The 16,577-nt window shown below is 36.5% G+C and overlaps 2 protein-coding genes across 2 annotated transcripts; one reads left to right on the top strand and one right to left on the bottom strand.

Moving 5' to 3' along the window:
- The first annotated feature begins 2,381 nt into the window (after positions 1–2,381).
- LOC137727283 (transcription factor IBH1-like) lies at positions 2,382–3,504 on the top strand. The gene has a single exon (XM_068466148.1). The coding sequence runs from the start codon at positions 2,749–2,751 to the stop codon at positions 3,289–3,291; it is 543 nt and encodes a 180-aa protein (XP_068322249.1). The 5' UTR covers positions 2,382–2,748; the 3' UTR covers positions 3,292–3,504.
- A 5,580-nt stretch (positions 3,505–9,084) lies between these two features.
- LOC137728333 (secreted RxLR effector protein 161-like) lies at positions 9,085–9,711 on the bottom strand. Its single transcript, XM_068467148.1, has one exon. It carries the CDS (start codon positions 9,709–9,711, stop codon positions 9,085–9,087), a length of 627 nt encoding a protein of 208 aa, XP_068323249.1.
- Positions 9,712–16,577: the final 6,866 nt, after the last annotated feature.

Here is a 16,577-nt window from a genome sequence, read left to right as displayed (position 1 = left end):
GTTAGTATTATATTAATTTTTTGTAATTATTGTGTTATTGCATTCTGTATTGCAAGTATTTGTGAATAATAAAGTATAAGTATTTTGGTTCTGTATTTCTGTTATTTTATTGTTTCTAAATTGTTCTCCACATGTCTTCTCCTAATTTGGTTTGCATGATTCTCCTTTGTTGGTGTTCGTGCTGCTTTGTTTTCAGACTTTGCTGGCTTGCCTGACTTCTGCTTCTCAAATTAATGCATATTGCAGCTTTCAGGTGATGGATTGCTTAGCTAATTATGGAGTTGATCATCAAGGTGGTCTTTCGCTTTGCTTGGTTTGGGACCGTGGTTCGAGGAATTTTTTCTTTCTTCATCCATTTTTCTTTTTTCTAGTGCTGTATTATTCTTTCCTTTGCAGGTTTTGGCTTCCTCCCCCTGCTTGAATTTTATTTTTTTATTGCTATTTCTTTATTTAATAAAATTCGGAGATAGATGATAGGGGGTCATTCTATTGGGGAATTAGCCCTTTCTAATTGCTCTGAGTAGGAAGGAAGTAGGCTACTTTGTAGTTAATGACCAAATCCATGGGTCCTAGTTCTTTATGACCACCTTATGCGGGTTTAGAGAGTAAGACTACTTTGGTAGACTAATGACCAAGCCTTATGTGTAGTTTGACTCGCCTAATCCATTATCATCCTTTTCTTAAAAAGATATATAAAAGATTTATAAAAAAAAATATATGAAAGAGAGAGGAGTTGGAGAGGGTGTAATAACCATGAATTTTCTTTTCTAATATTTTCTCTCAATTATTATGCACGAAAGGGTGTAATAGTATTTTTTTTGGCCTTTTAATTGACAAAGAGTATTCTATTAGGAAGGAACATAACAATAAGCTAAAAAGAAATCCTAGGTATGCTTAATGAGGATGCACACACCAAACAATGAGTCAGCATGCATATTAGTGGTCCAAATAATGCTAATTAATTAATTAATTTGGAGGCAGGCACATGCTGGTCCAACTTAATTTGAATATTAAGCCTAATTATGAGTTAGTTAAATAGTCTAATTCTAGAATTTTGGTGAAGGTTATGTCATCTTATATAGGAAAAAATAGGCCCACCCATGTTCTTATTTTGCAACTGATCATATCAAGTGCAGTAGTGGATATTCTTTTGGTTGAAAAGCTCCAATCAAGTGTGCGTTTTGGCATGCATGCATATCTGTCAGTTTGTTCTTTACAAGTTGTTTAAGGTCCTATTTAATAGGACATATGATTAAAGTAAAGTAACTAAAATTTATCCGTTGAAAAAAATTGTCCCTGGCACTTGAAAAGGTGGACTACAGTGGTGAAGCCATTAGCTGCATCTGTTGAAAAAAATTTATCCGTTACTCTTACATAACGATCTTAAAATATTCATGTTGTAATCTTCCTGCATTCGTGCAAGACTTTATTAAACTCTTTTCTTAAATATTGATCCTTATTGGAGCCATAAACATGCGCATTTGTAGGTTAGTAATTTGGTGTCTAATCTAACATCTAATCTAACAAAATCTATGTTTTGACAAAAAAAAAAAAAAAAAAAAACTAGTACTTTGCGATATAATCTTGGAGCCATGTGATCCTTCAACACCACCATGCCTTTATACCGATGAAAAATGATTATTTGAAGTTTTTCTTCTTCTTCTTTTTACAATATATACTAGCATATTAAGACGTGAAAATATTGCATATTAGTCGTTAAGTGTTTAGGGTGAATACTTTTAGACACTTAGCTACAAGCCCTTAGTATGATACGTTTTGTATTTTTGGAGTAGTTAAATGTTTTAGATTTAGGTTTTATAAATATCAATAGAGAATTTGAACTCCATAACAATACATCGTATATAATTTCAACTGCTTAGGGTGAACTTATTAAACATTTGGGCTACAAACTCTTACTATAATATATTTTGGGCGTTCAAAATAACTAGTTAAGTGTTTTAGATGTAGGATTTAAACTGAGCAATGAAACCTTAAAACATAAAAACTTGCATATTTGAACTCCATAACAATTATCCTGATGGTAGGACTTAGTTTGATCTTGGTCACTAGAACGTGTGGCTTGATCATCACCGTTTGCCTTTATCATTTGGTCACTGATTACCAAAAATGAATGACCAAAAATTACAAATTTCAAATATTGCAAAGTTAGCGTAAGCATGTATCCATTTACTAGGAAAGATCCATATAATTAAAAAGAACAAAGAGAGGAAATGAGAAATTAAGGTCCCACAATTAATCCAAGTGGGTATTGCAACCATGTGCTCTCATATGGTGGTTGGCCCTTAGCAACCCCACAAGACCCACTTTTCACCTCCTAAAACCCCAAGCTAGCTAGTAGAAACTCCAAGAAGAATTAATGCATTATTTGTAGTATCTTAATAGAATTTGATTCTTTACGAAGTATTTGTAGCTTAATTGATTAGGAATTTTATTTTGATGTTTGAAGTCTTGAGTTCAAATTTCCTTTTGCAATATTAGTTGTATTATAAAATAATAATAAAAAAATGATTCCTGGTTCTCCTTAATCTTTATACCCTCCCAGTTTCAACCCCTCTCTCTAAATACAAACACAACATGCATAGACATTTGTGTCAGAACTTGATTCTCCTTTTGTCCTTGTGAGCTTTAAGAACTAGAGGATCCCTTGTGTCAGAATAAAATCTATATCTCCCATCTCTTGTTAGTCTTTTGGTCCATCCCTATAAGAGTAAAACCCTATTCCACACCATGAATCCAAAGCGCTTGTCTTTGAGGCCTAATTATACCACGTTTAAATCTAGGTTCGCAAAAGGGTTTCTTCAAGCCTTGAAGAGAATAAATACGCAAAGATCTATATCATCAACGAATGTACTACCACCTTCTCCTAGGGAGGTGTGTAGAAGGTATTTGAGTGTTAAGAATGCTGCTGATGCATCTATGGCTTCGGCTGTTGGGACTAGAAGAGCTTGGAGCCGTGCTTTGCTTACGAAGATTAATCGAAGCTACAAGGGTTCACGGATTTATAATTGTTCATCAAGAAGAACTGACAACAGTAAGAAGATGATGATGATGACAATGATGAAGAAGTGTGATGACGGTGATGAGGAGGAGGAGGAGGAGGAGAAGGAGACTGGTATTGTTTGCGAGGTGAACCAGCTTCGAAAGTTCGTACCAGGTGGGGAAGCCATGGATATTTGCAGCTTGTTAGACGAGGCTGCACATTACATCAAGTGTCTCAACACTCAGGTAAAAGTGATGAGAAAGATTGCAGATATCTGCTCTGCTGCTTGATCAGCTATATATATGTGTGTGTGTGTTTCATTAATCATGGATTGATTCTATAATATAATAAAGCGGGGTTGTTCCGTACTAGTTTTTCTGTCCTGAGATTATTACTTTTACTGTTGATATCTTTGATGTCTCTGTAGACGTTTTGATGTACGGTCTGAAGTATGTCTAATGAATATTGTTATTTTTCATGAAGGAAACTTTTCTTTATACCTACCGGGAATATAGTCACGGAACTTACCATTCTACATAACTCATTTTTCTTTTCTAGTTTTTTCTATTTTATTAAGAAGTTGCTTGATTGCCCGGTGGCCGGTCGCTGGTGGCCATGCCGCCTAGCTAGCTAAGGGGAGGGAGCGAGAGAGGCGTGGCTTATTCCATGCACAAAACCTCCAGGTACCAGCTGCATTGTGATTGTGCAATAGTAGACAATCTGATTAAAAATATAATACGTGGATATCTTTATGTTCGTTAGATGCTGGCTCTAGCTTCTTTTGCGAAGCCAAGAACCAGCAACCAAAAGCTTGCAGATCCAGTAGTTTAAAGCGTGTGCAGGTTATAAAATTTAATTTGAGGCCACAAGAATATAGTCTATATATACACGCCACTGAAGACTTCACTCATTGATACATGCTACTTGTATTCCTATGATACGCTTTTTTCAAATTTACAAAGATCATGTGCACATCATTTTGCATATCTCTAAATTGTTTCATCGATCTTCGTAACAAAGAATTGCATCCATGGTCGAGTGCCTAGCATGAACCCGGATTGATTGTCTGATACCTGTGTCTCTTGCCTCATTCTATGCTCAATTACTTTTTGCTAAAGCTTCCTTATATGACTCATAACCTAGTACTCCTAGTCCCTGTTTGGTGGGCTAGATGAGATATGTTATGATCAATTAAAATAGACTTTAGTTTAGTCAGTTGTTTGTTGTGTCATATGTGAGACAAACATGATTGAACATGATGAGTTATGAGTTCACAATAAAGTGAGTTATCTAACTTATTTTTATACATGAGTTACAAGACCTGTCTTATAAGTCTCTGGCAATCCAATCTTATTCTTAAGGCCCAATCTCATCCAACCCACTAAACGGGATCGTATAGTTCATACAATTTTGTATGTCGCATTTATTCTTATAGATAGGCACCAAAGTGCTTTTTCGCAATTCATTGGAGATCTTCTTCATTTTCAAAATCATATTGAAAAGGTTAGTAAGTCATGCTATACCCGTCTTTCCCATGACCTTCCACACTTCAATCGGCAAATTGTCAAGACCCACTGCTTTTCTATGCTTCATCTTTTTTAGCTTTTCTATGCTTATTCTTATACATAAGCACCATGGATATCAAATTCATGATTCATAATTAAGTAGGCAAATCGCTCAATTAATAATAGAAACATAAGCATATAAACTTTATCAAAATAAGTATATAATTAACTTACAAAATTCTACTCAATTATTAATCTCTAAATCCCTTACCTCGAGTCCATGCAAGCTAAAATCTCTTCCTTAGCTTTCCCTAGTTCTTAAGCACCGTCGAGTCTAAAGCCGAACCTCAGGGGTAAAAGAAACAGGACAAACAAACCAAAATTAAGAATATTGTAACATAAAATCACTTCATTAACCCTACCAAATAGAAATTGCAGAAAATTGAACTTTGTTCTAGTTTTGTGGACATAAAACGAGCAGCCTTTTGCCTAGTCAAATCTCAATGAAAACTTTTGATTTGAGACTTGTTTGAAGCTTGAAGAACCATCTTTCCAACTATATAAATTAAGGAAAACTAATGAAAATTATAAAATAAAGGGTAAAGTGAATAGTACCAAGATTGATTTTTTAGTGTAAAAATATGATTTTTTATTTAAAATAAACAGTACGGTAGACTTTTCGTTAAAACTCCTTATAAATTATGTTAAAAACTGAGCTTTGGAATGAGAGAAATCACGAGTGAAAACAGCAAGTATGTGCAGAAAAGCTACACAGAGTTTTACATGGATTTAAAGGCACCTTTTTGAACATTCCTCGAGCACTGAAGTACTAATTAGTTTGTAATTCTTACCCTTAAGCCTTCCTCTGCAAATTTAAACCTCTTTCTTTCTTCTTCATTGTTCTCACTCAAATTTTCTCTCTGTAAAATAAACTGAAAGAACTTTGCTATGGAAGTTTCTACTCAAATTGCATCTATTTATAGGGAAATATGTCATGATTGGAACCTAGCCCTAGACCTTCCACCACCTGCTTCATAGATTGGGTTACTCAGCTATATAGATTGCTTGTTTACAGAATCTAAAATCACCATGGACTGCCACCTTCTGCTTAAGGTTTCCTTCGTTTTCTATAAATCCGCCACCTTCTCCTTAGATAGCCTTCACTAGTCAGCAATGATAGAAGATATTTACGTAAGAGATAAGAAGGAAAGGTAGATGATACGAGAAAAAAAAATTTCTCATTGTTGGTTTGTAGGTTTAGAGAGAGAGAGAGAGAGAGAGAGAGAGAGAGAGAGAGAGAGAGAGAGAGAGAGAGAGAGTGTGTGTGTGTGGGGCTTCTCTCTCATTTGTTTGGGCTGATTGTAGTCTAATGGCCCTACACAAAGTGTTGGGCTAAGGCTAAAAATAAAATTGGGCTGAAACTATTTTTTTTTTGAGATAAAATAAAAATTATAAATTAAATTCCAGATGTTTACAGTAGGATTAGTACTCTCAATAGTCATCCAAGTTTTAGTCCAAGAAGTCAATAGGCTTGAACTTAACTAAATTCGCTAGAACTTTTTTATTTGTTTCGCACTTAAATTCGAATGCACAATCGCATCATTTGAATTAATTTAATTTAAACTATTTTATGTATAAAAACAAATATGTTGGATATGAATTTTCCGGAAGGTGGTAATAAATACTAAATAGGATATTTTTATCTGGTCCATTTAACTAGTATATTATATTGTACTCGCTTTTGAGTGCGTCTAGATAGCACTCCTCTTGTTATAATTTATGTGCAAGTATAACAGAGTATCATGTGGCTTGGTATCAAGTAATGGTCAATTCAACTATAAAAACTAAATTATAGTCAACCTAAACCAGTTGATTCTGTTATAAAAAAATAAAAAAAATAAACTTCAGTACTTGATGCTTGCAAATGTTTGTAAGTAGTTGAAGATTGTAAATAATCTTGATTGAAGAACAATATGCATATATGTAAGTAGTTGAAGATTGTAAATAATCTTGGTTGGGAACAAGACATTTTAACTTTTGTGCCAACTCAAACAATGTCAAACGCAATTTAAATCTTAATGATTTGTTCAAGCGTGACGTCTGGTCCTCCAATGGAAGCTGTGGTTTGAAATGATAATGGCTGAGAAACCATGTGCATTGTTGGCCTTGATTGCGGTTGCGAATGCCTGCATGCGATTGCGCTAAACTTGCAATGGTTGTCAGTTCATCTTCAACTTCAGGTGTAGGAGGAGGAAGCCGTTAGTCCAATACATCATTCAACAATTTGTTTTCACACATTGATGGAGACGAAAAGGACGAGATTAAACCGCCTAGTCGCTTTCCCATGATCACTTCTAGTGCCAGCATTTCAGAGCTATAAACGTCACATTGCTCAGTTACCTTCATTGTGTAGGCCAACTCTGCATAAAATTAAGGGAGAGCAAAGCATTAGTATATGTTTAACTTTATGTTATCAAATTTAACATTATATTTTTAACTGTTTTACTTTACATGGTGCTACATATCCGTATGTGCCTACAAGGGAGCTCCAAGTCAATGAGTCTGGATTCAAAAGCATAGCAGTGCTGAAGTCTGAAACACAAGGCTTGTAGTTGTAGTCTAGCAAAATGTTGATGCTTGATACGACTCGGTGTACAATTGGCGGCACACAATCATGCCGCATGTAAGATAGTGTCGAAGCAACGCCTTTCACAATTCTCACCCTTCTACTTCAATCCAATTCTTTAGCTTCGTCTTCTTTAATCAAGATTGAAGCCAAACTACCCTTTTCTAGATACTCATAGACCAGAAAAGAGCTGCAAATTTGAACAAAAACCACAATGTTTCAATGTCGTATATTGATTAGTGCACTTATTTCATTGTGGAACTCTTCCTGTGATATCTCCTCGCCATCAAGTTTTTGATGGAGTTTCTTCAATACAACTATGCTGCCTGATGGTAGCTTTGCCTTGTAGACATTTCCAGATCCTCCCTTCCCAATGCAAAATATGTTGTGAAAACCATTGGTTGCCCAATACAATTTTTTTTTTTTTTTTCCATAAAAAGGAAAGATTGAAAAAAACTTCATCATGGATATCATTCTTTTCTGTTTCGGATTTTTTCTTTCTTCTTGTTTTGATGAAGACAATGCAAGTAAAACTGCTCCCAATCATTTGACTAGAAACAGAAATTTCTTATTCTTACTAATCATCATATGGAATTTGAAGAAAAACCATGCACTACATTTGCCTTCTTTGAATACTATAAATTGCCCAACGAAATGAACGTTTTGTGGAAACGTTTTTATGTGGTCATAATGAAAAAAAAAATGATAAAAGAAGAAGATAGTCACTTCAAAGAAAAATGTAATCATAACTACTATTTTTATTGAAGTGTGAATGTGGTCACAATAGTAGCAGTCTTTTGAAAATTTGGAACAAAATCATAACTTATTTTCCCAAACTATTAGTATGAAATTTGTGACCAAAACCCAACTTCAACCTACTACCAATCATTGCTCTTATATGTTACAGCAAGGGTTGTAAAAAGTTGAAAGTCAAAGTATGACTTCAATCCATTCAAGCAAGATTGATAAAGATATTGCGACTTTTCAGTTTTTCAAAGTGTTTTTTTTATGTATTATTATTATTATTTTTTTTTATAGTAAAATTTTGTCTTTTTATATCAAATTCAAGTTATTTTTATTAAATGAAGTTATTAGTGATTTTTTTTTTATTTTAAAAAAGTGAGAAATGTTGTACACCTATGTAATTGAACGAATCTAGGATTTAGAGAAAGAGGGGGGGGGGGGCTACACTTAGAGAGGAGAGATTGATTTAATTGTGATGTGTGTTTGATTCACCCCGTTGTGTATTTATTTATAGTAGTAGGATAGGTAAAAACTTTTCCCCTTAGGATTACAACAATTAATAGGTAATCAACTCCTAATATGAATATAAGATACATTCCCATATCTACTAGGATTTACACAATCACATTCCTATTCTAAATATGACTGCAACACTCCCCCTTGAGTGTATAAATACTTAACAAACCATTGCATCAGATTTTCAGTAGATAAGGTAGAATAGTTGATGAAGTCATCGGCACAATGGGTGATCGCGAGTCTCAAATTTAATTGAAGTATGCATTTATAGTAAAACTCACAAAACCTTGCTATGGTAAAACCCAAGGCATGGGGAAAATCCATAGACTAAGGAGAAAAGTGAGAAGTGTGCATAATGTCTTTAAACAAATGTCAAACAGGACAAAGGTAGTGAACTCAACGGAGTAGGATCATCCCAGGATGGGTGCCTCATTAAAACCTTGTTAGGTAGCAAAAACCCAGTGGGAAAAATGCTCCTAATCATAGGAAAACGAGTACACTAAGATTATGTGAGTATGCTTCTAGATACTCCCCCTGAGTTAGACATAACTTCTAAATAAGAGAACTACAGGCGATTCAACTCAGATAATTTACGCATACCGATTCCTTGGATAAGTTTCTGAAATGTAGACTTAGGCAATAACTTGGTGAAGAGATTAGCCAGGTTGTCCTGGGAACATATTTGCTTGACTTTAATGTTCTGATGTTGATGTGATTAACTGCTCGATACATGTTGCATTGTCTTCAAAGATTGTCGTAGGAAGGTTAACGACTGATGTAAGACCACTAGTGATTTGGATATATTCCATAACTTCTCTCAGCCAAAAGCACTCACGCGATGCTTCATGTAGGGCGAGAATCTCAGCATGGTTCGATGAAGTCGCAACTAGCGTTTGCTTGGTAGACCTCCAAGATATAGCGGTGTCTCCAACGGTAAAGACATAGCATGTTTGAGAACGTGCTCTATGTGGGTCAGACAGATATCCAGCATCTGCGTAACCAACAAAGCGAGAATCAATCCAAGGACCATTGGGGGCAGCAACACTCAGAGATTTGTGGGTATAGAACAAGCCCAAATCCGTTGTACTCTTGAGGTAGCGAAAAAATGTCTTTAACACCATTCCAGTGCTTGGTGTGGGCGTATTGTTGTATCTTGCCAAAAGATTAACAGCAAATGAGATGTTAGGTCTAGTGCATTGAGCTAAGTATAATAAACTCCCAATTACACTTAGGTAAGGAATTTCGTGTTCCAAAATCTTTTCCTCATCCTCTTTTGGACGGAAGAAATCTCGTTTAGCATTTAGAGTCCGAAAGACCATGAGTGTACTCGAAGGCTTCGTTTTATCCTCATTAAAACGTCTCAACACCTTTTGGGTGTAGTTCGATTAATGTACTAGGATTCCATCCGAACAATGCTCGATCTCCAGACCAAGATAGTATCGAGTTTTCCCAAGATCCTTCATCTCAAATTCCGATTTCAAGTGTGCAGCAATTTCCTTAAGCTCTGCATGAGTCATAATGAGGTTCATGTCATCGACATAAACTGCAAAGATTGCAAATCTGGAATGTGACTTCTTTATGAACACGCATGGGCATAATTCGTTGTTCACATAACCTTGACTTGTCAAATATTCACTCAGATGGTTATACCACATCCGCCCGAATTGTTTTAATCCATAGAGTAACCTCCTCAACCTAATTGAAAGAGTGTTCCGTGGTCTATAACTATTTGAACTAGTCAATGGAAGTCCTTCTGGAACTTTCATGTACATTTCCGTATCTAAATCCCTATAGAGATACGCAGTTACTACATCCATAAGCTGCATATTCAGTTTTTCAGAAACTACTAAACTGATTAGGTAACGGAACATTATAATGTCCATTATGGGGGAACATGTCTCCTCGTAATCAATCCTAGGACGCTGAGAGAAGCCTTACGCTACGAGGCGTGCCTTATATCGCACTATTTCATCATTCTCATTATGCTTCCTCACGAAAACCCACTTGTAGCCAACGGGCTTCACATGTGGTGGTGTAAGAACGATAGGTCCAAATACCTTACGTTTCACGAGCGAATCGAGTTCGACTTGGATTGCTTATTTCCAGTTTGACCAATCGGTTCTACGTCGGCATTCATCGGTGAAACGTGGTTCAATGTCATCGTTGAGCATGATGTCAGTAGTTACTGAGTACACGAATGCATCATCAACGATCATCTCATTCCTATTCCAAACCTCATCCAATATTGCATAGTTGACCGAAATCTCGCGATCCTTGGGAGGTCAGCATGTTTCTTCTGAAGCATCATCGTAATCTAAAATAGCCTCATGTGTTGGAATGGATGAGTAAGCGATTGTTGGATTCAAACTAGGGTCACTATTTGGTGTCATTTTCCTCTTCCGGGGTTGTGAATCCTTTGAACCAAGTGGTTTTCCACACTTCAGAGTCGGAGTAGATGATTGGCTAAGCACCAATGTACCTTGCCACGTGGAAGGTGCAACGTCCCCACCTTCGGGGACGGTCCAACCTTCCTAGACGAATTGTTGACATGCGCGGGGTACATCTATCCTTGCAGGTGTGTTTGCAGCGGGTATATGTAATTTTGCCACCTTTGCTAGATCATTAAAAGCATCTGACATGCTTTGAGCAATGCTCTGAAGATTTATAATTCGTCGCACCTCAGTTTCAAACTGGGTAGTTCGAGGATCTAAATGAGACATAGTGGGAGCATACCACGACAATTCACGATGTTCTATGGGAACGTTAGCATGCTTATCTTCCCCTAATGACGAAAAAAATGTCTCATCAAATTGACAATCCGCAAAACGTGCGGTAAAGAGATCTCCTGTCAAGGGTTCTAAGTAGCGAACAATTGATGGCTAATCATAACCGACATAGATTCCTATTTTTCTTTGAGGACCCATTTTGGTACGTAGCGGGGCAGCGCTATTGGCACATAAATGGCGCACCTAAAGACCCGTAAATGCTAGACGTTAGGCTTGTATCCAGTGACTAACTGTAACAGTGAATGTGGTTGAGTAGCGGTGGGCCTCAGGTGGACCAACATAGCTATGTGCAATATTGCATAGCACCAGGCAGATACTGGCAGTTTGATTCTCACAACCAAAGTCCGAGTTATCAATTGAATGTGCTTTATGAAAGCTTCTGCCAAGCCGTTTTGGGTGTGAACATGGGGTACAAGATGCTCCACATTAATCCCTTCTGACATGCAATAATCGTCAAAAGTCTGTGACGTAAACTCTCCAGCATTATCTAGTCAAATCGACTTAATTGGATAATCAAGGTGGTGAGCCCTTAGCTTAATGATTTAAGCTAAGAGTTTAGCAAATGCGGCTTTGCGTGTGGACAACAGGTAAACATGTAACCATTGTGTCAATGCATCAACCAACACCATAAAGTATCTAAATGGTCGGCATGTTGGTTGGATAAGTATACAAATGTCCCCTTGAATCCTTTGAAGAAACTTAGAGGCGTGGTGAATGATCTTTGTATGTGAGGGTTGAGCATTCAACTTCCTCAAAGAACACGCTTTGCATGGCGGAACTCCAACATAGGGATGTAACTTACTCTCGTGTGAAGATTTAAGGATACGGCACATCATGTCACGTCCAGGATGTCCCAAACGGTCATGCCAAAGCAAAAAATTATCTTGGAACTCAGGCATAGGGCTGGCCACACTGTGGGCTTTTATGCCGCAAATGGTTGTGATGTACAACCCACTCGGCAAACGTTCGAACTTCTCATGAATATGTTTCTGGCCATATTTGTACGAAGTGATACAAAGAAATTCAAAAACATTATCTTCATTAGTTTCAAGATGATATTGATTATTTCAAATATCTCTAAAACTCAACAACATTCTTCTGGAAAGTGGAGAATAGAGTGCCTCCTTAATGGTCAAAATTGTACCATTAGACAACATGATATGTTCCTTTCCATGTCTTATTACTGGAAGCTCGAACAGATCAATGTGTGTTCTTGGGATATGTGTTAGGATATAAATGAGTGGTGTGATATCACAAGACAAAAATAAGGCTGTTCATTTATGGGCATGTGATTCATGATGAGAAGGTTTTTCCTTTTCAAGGTTCAGTAAATTTCCAACAATTGAATGAGAGTACTCAATCTACTTGTAAACATCATATCCTTGTTCCAATAGTGTTGCCTGTGCATTCCAGAAGTATATCTCAGTCTTCAAGTATTGGGGTTCCACAACAATTAGCTTAGTCAGTAGGTGATTCACGGGTTTTAGATTCTTCATCAACGGTGTCTACATCTTTGGATCAGCGTTCGAGTGGTTCTTTTCAACTACAGGCCCCATCTCTGAGTACAACTTATTCCTCCTCTCCCTCACAAGATGCCATGTTACCTATCCATAACCCTATTCGAATTGAGGTACCTCTCTCTCTGGAATCTGATCATGCAACTTCTTCAGTTAGTCATACTCAACATCATGAATCTGATGTCCTTGTTTCTACTCATCCGATGCAAACACGACTAAAAACTGGTGCTATTACTAGGAGAGATTATAAAGCTTTTTCTGTTATTACACATGGGTGTGAGAATTCTGATTGGTTATCATGTAATATTTCTTGTATTGGTTTCAATGCGGTTCTAAACATTATTGAACCTACTGAACCATCATCATTTAAGCATGTTGTTGTTATTTCTGAATGGAGAGATGCCATGACTGAAGAGTTTCTTGCTTTACAAAAACAAGGAACTTGGGAGTTAGTGTTGGAAATGTGCCCTAAAACCAATCATATGATGATACTTTACGGACATTTCAAACTAATGTAGTTTAAATGTAAAGGGCAAAGATTATTGTTTGAGCCGTCTCATATAAATGTTATATGCTTAAACGATAAGTCCAAGGAATATGTGATTGGAAGAATGCGATCTAAAGAAGTTAGATTCATGAGACCATTCTTTCGTTGACACATCCTAAACGTTCCTGATCATAGGATTGTCAATTGGGCATTGACAGTCCGTTAAGATCAGTACGTGCTATGTCTTCTCTCAGGGAGAGTGACTAGTCTCGAGTCATTGGTGTGTGTGACATCAAGACAAGTACGTAGGTGCTCAATAGAGAATGAGTTCACTGAACACGATCAACGAAGAGTTCTCATATTCATGTCACATGAGAACTCATGGTTGGGATAATGCAAATTAGTCTTTTGACCTGAGGCATCACAGTTGTCTTGTGGTTAGGTCCTTAATCTTTGATTATGTCAAAGTCACTCCATCAGGAGGGTGTCCACGGCATCGTTGGGGTTAAGCCACTTAGCCATGGAGGCAAGTGAATGCGCAACAAGGGATCTCTAACCTTCAAACTGTTTGAGGGAGAATACTTTATGATATGATTTAGAATCTCTGGCCAGAGTATGAATGAGATGTTGGAATGCGTTCTAGATCACATTCAAGGTAATCATATAAGCACAAGACTCACATTGAATAGTAGACATGAATAAACTATCAAACCAAACAATGTGGTCAAGAGTATTGTATTAGAGAAAGACCGTATTGCATTTGTAATTCTAAAACTGAATAGGTTCTCCACCTCTTCTGATTAGCTTGGGTAACCATGACATGCTGCTAGGCGTCAACCATGGTTTGTGGAAGCCCTAAAAGTGTATTATCACTAACGGGAGAATTGAAAGTAAGTTCCAATTCACAATCGATTTGAAAGAGTTTGAATCGCCCACTGCCTCGCTAAAAGGAACCTAATGGATCGTACACCGTGTAAGGTAGAGATTGAAGATTCAACGGAGATGAGTAAGAATAATTAAATGGTTTAATTATTTATGGCAAGGATTAATTAATATGATTATTAATCAAACGAATAAGTTCGTTAAAAGACCTCGGGATAGTTTTGGACCTTAAGGCCCAATGGGCTTCGAACGTCAAGTCCATTGACTTAAGTTGTGTGACAACTTAATGAATAATGATTCACAAAGGCCCAAATAGCCCAATAAATCTCATGTTAAAGAAGGAGTGGTTTTGGACTTATTTACAAGTTTGCCACTCAAATGAATTAAGGAATAAGTATGACTTAATAGCCAAAATTCATTGAGGGTAATTTTTGGGGAAAGGATGAGAACACAAGCTCTCCTTTCTCTCTAAAATTTCAGCCACCTTGGAGGGATCATCTAGCAATCAAACTCCTCCAAGGTCACTCATTTCTTCTACAATATGCCTTGGTGTGGAGACTTAGAGGTTTTCAATTTTGGGAACTTGGAGAAACCTTTTCATCCATCCAAATCCATGGATCTAAGATGCAAGGAATGAAGGCCCTCTCTTTGGGTGATTAGCCTTTGCTTATGCAAAGAGGAATCTACAAAGGTATTGATTTCTCAACTCACTTTGTTTTGAGTTGAGTCTTGGTTCACCTATCTACTAGGCTTTGAAGTTCATGGGTTAAGTTTTGTTTTTGAGTGCATAAAAACATGATTCCGCCTTTTAATTGTTAATTGCATGTTGTTGATGTTGCTCAAATGAATTTGTTTTTCACAAATCTTCCTTCAGTTAGTTCCTCAACCCTCTAGCAAGAATGTAATTGGTAGTAAATGGGTTTATAAAATTAAGAGAGATCAAGAATGGAAGATATCAAGGTATAAAGCTTGGTTGGTTGCACAAGGGTTTAACCAAAAACAAGGTTTGGATTATGAAGAAACCTTTATTCCTGTTGTCCACCATAGTACTGTGAGGATTGTTTTAGCACTGACAACTGCAAATAAATGGTTTTTAAGGCAATTAGACGTGAAAAATGCCTTTCTTCACGGGGAATTACAAGAGGAAGTTTTCATGAAGCAGCTTCAGGGCTTTAAAGATTCAAACCATCCAGATTATGTGTGCAAATTGGTCAAATCTCTATATGGCCTCAAGCAAGCACCTCATGCTTGGAATTCAAAATTCACATCATATTTGCCATCTTTGGGCTTTATTGTCTTAAATTCTGATACTAGTCTGTTTGTCAAATATGTGAATGGACATATGGTTATTATGCTGCTATATGTTCATGATATAATCATCACTGGATCTGATACTGTGTTAATTCAGCAAGTCATTGATGAATTGGGTGTTGTGTTTGAAATGAAAGACATGGGCAAACTCACTTTCTTTCTTGGGTTGCAGATTACCTTCAAAGATAATTGATGTGAAATATTCTAACACTCAAATTAAAACCCTATGATTATAGTATATGAAAATAAGGATCGTTTTAGACCGGTGATTAGAAGGGATGCTAATCTACTCTAAACTGACTTAAAAACACAAAACAAAACTTAAAAACACTTAACTAGACTTATATGACTCAAAACAAACTAAAAAGACTCAAAACATCACAAAACAATCAAATAGACTCAAACTAGACTCTAAAGGGTGATTTGGACGAATTCTAACTTAACTTTGAGTCAAAACACTTAAAAACATAAATTTGGACAGATTTTGACTAAAAGACACAACCAAGTAAAGGGGGATTGGATTTTGGACGAAATTAAGGTAAAAACAAGCATATTGTAAAGACTCTAAACAACTTGGACGAAATTGGGGAAAAATATGGGTGATAAGCTAGCTAGAGGGTCCTTCTCCACACATGACACACTTGTATACAAATTGATTTCCAGTTGCTTTTCCAATAAACCATGAACCTCAACACCCTAGATTAATCGTGAACAGCACTAATTAACCCTTAGATTTTCCTTAAGTCATTGAATTGGATGGAATACACATCGGCAACCAAATTATTCTTCAATGGTTCCCTACATGAACAGCATAATAGAGATACAATCAAAGATCATTAAGCTTTGTGAAAATCATAAGCATTGACAAGGCATTCATAACTATGAAAAACATGATGTTCTTGCCAGGAATTTACTTAACACAATTGTGACTAGCAACCTCCACTACTTATAAATATAAGTTCATAACAATTAGGTGAAACTCCCTTATATTTTAGCATCAAATTCATGCATGCAAACTAAGCGGGCGCTCTTAATCAACACACAAGAATAAGTTCTTAATCAAATAATTAAGTAAATTGTATTCACGATTTATGAAATCACAACTGAAAGTAATCAATTCATATTGCAAATATAATCATGGTTTCAAAGTCTCCTCTAGCTAAAACAAGTTTAGCTCCTCATGTTCGCAAAACAAAGATAAT

Source organism: Pyrus communis, chromosome 3 (genome assembly GCF_963583255.1).
Source record: "Pyrus communis chromosome 3, drPyrComm1.1, whole genome shotgun sequence".
NCBI lineage: Eukaryota > Viridiplantae > Streptophyta > Magnoliopsida > Rosales > Rosaceae > Pyrus > Pyrus communis.
This window is presented reverse-complemented; position numbering and strand designations above follow the sequence as displayed.

Excerpts from the sequence above, each read along its gene's own strand:
- LOC137727283 (XM_068466148.1), top strand. The coding sequence starts at position 2,749 with ATGAATCCAAAGCGCTTGTCTTTGAGGCCTAATTATACCACGTTTAAA.
- LOC137728333 (XM_068467148.1), bottom strand. The coding sequence starts at position 9,711 with ATGGTCTTTCGGACTCTAAATGCTAAACGAGATTTCTTCCGTCCAAAA.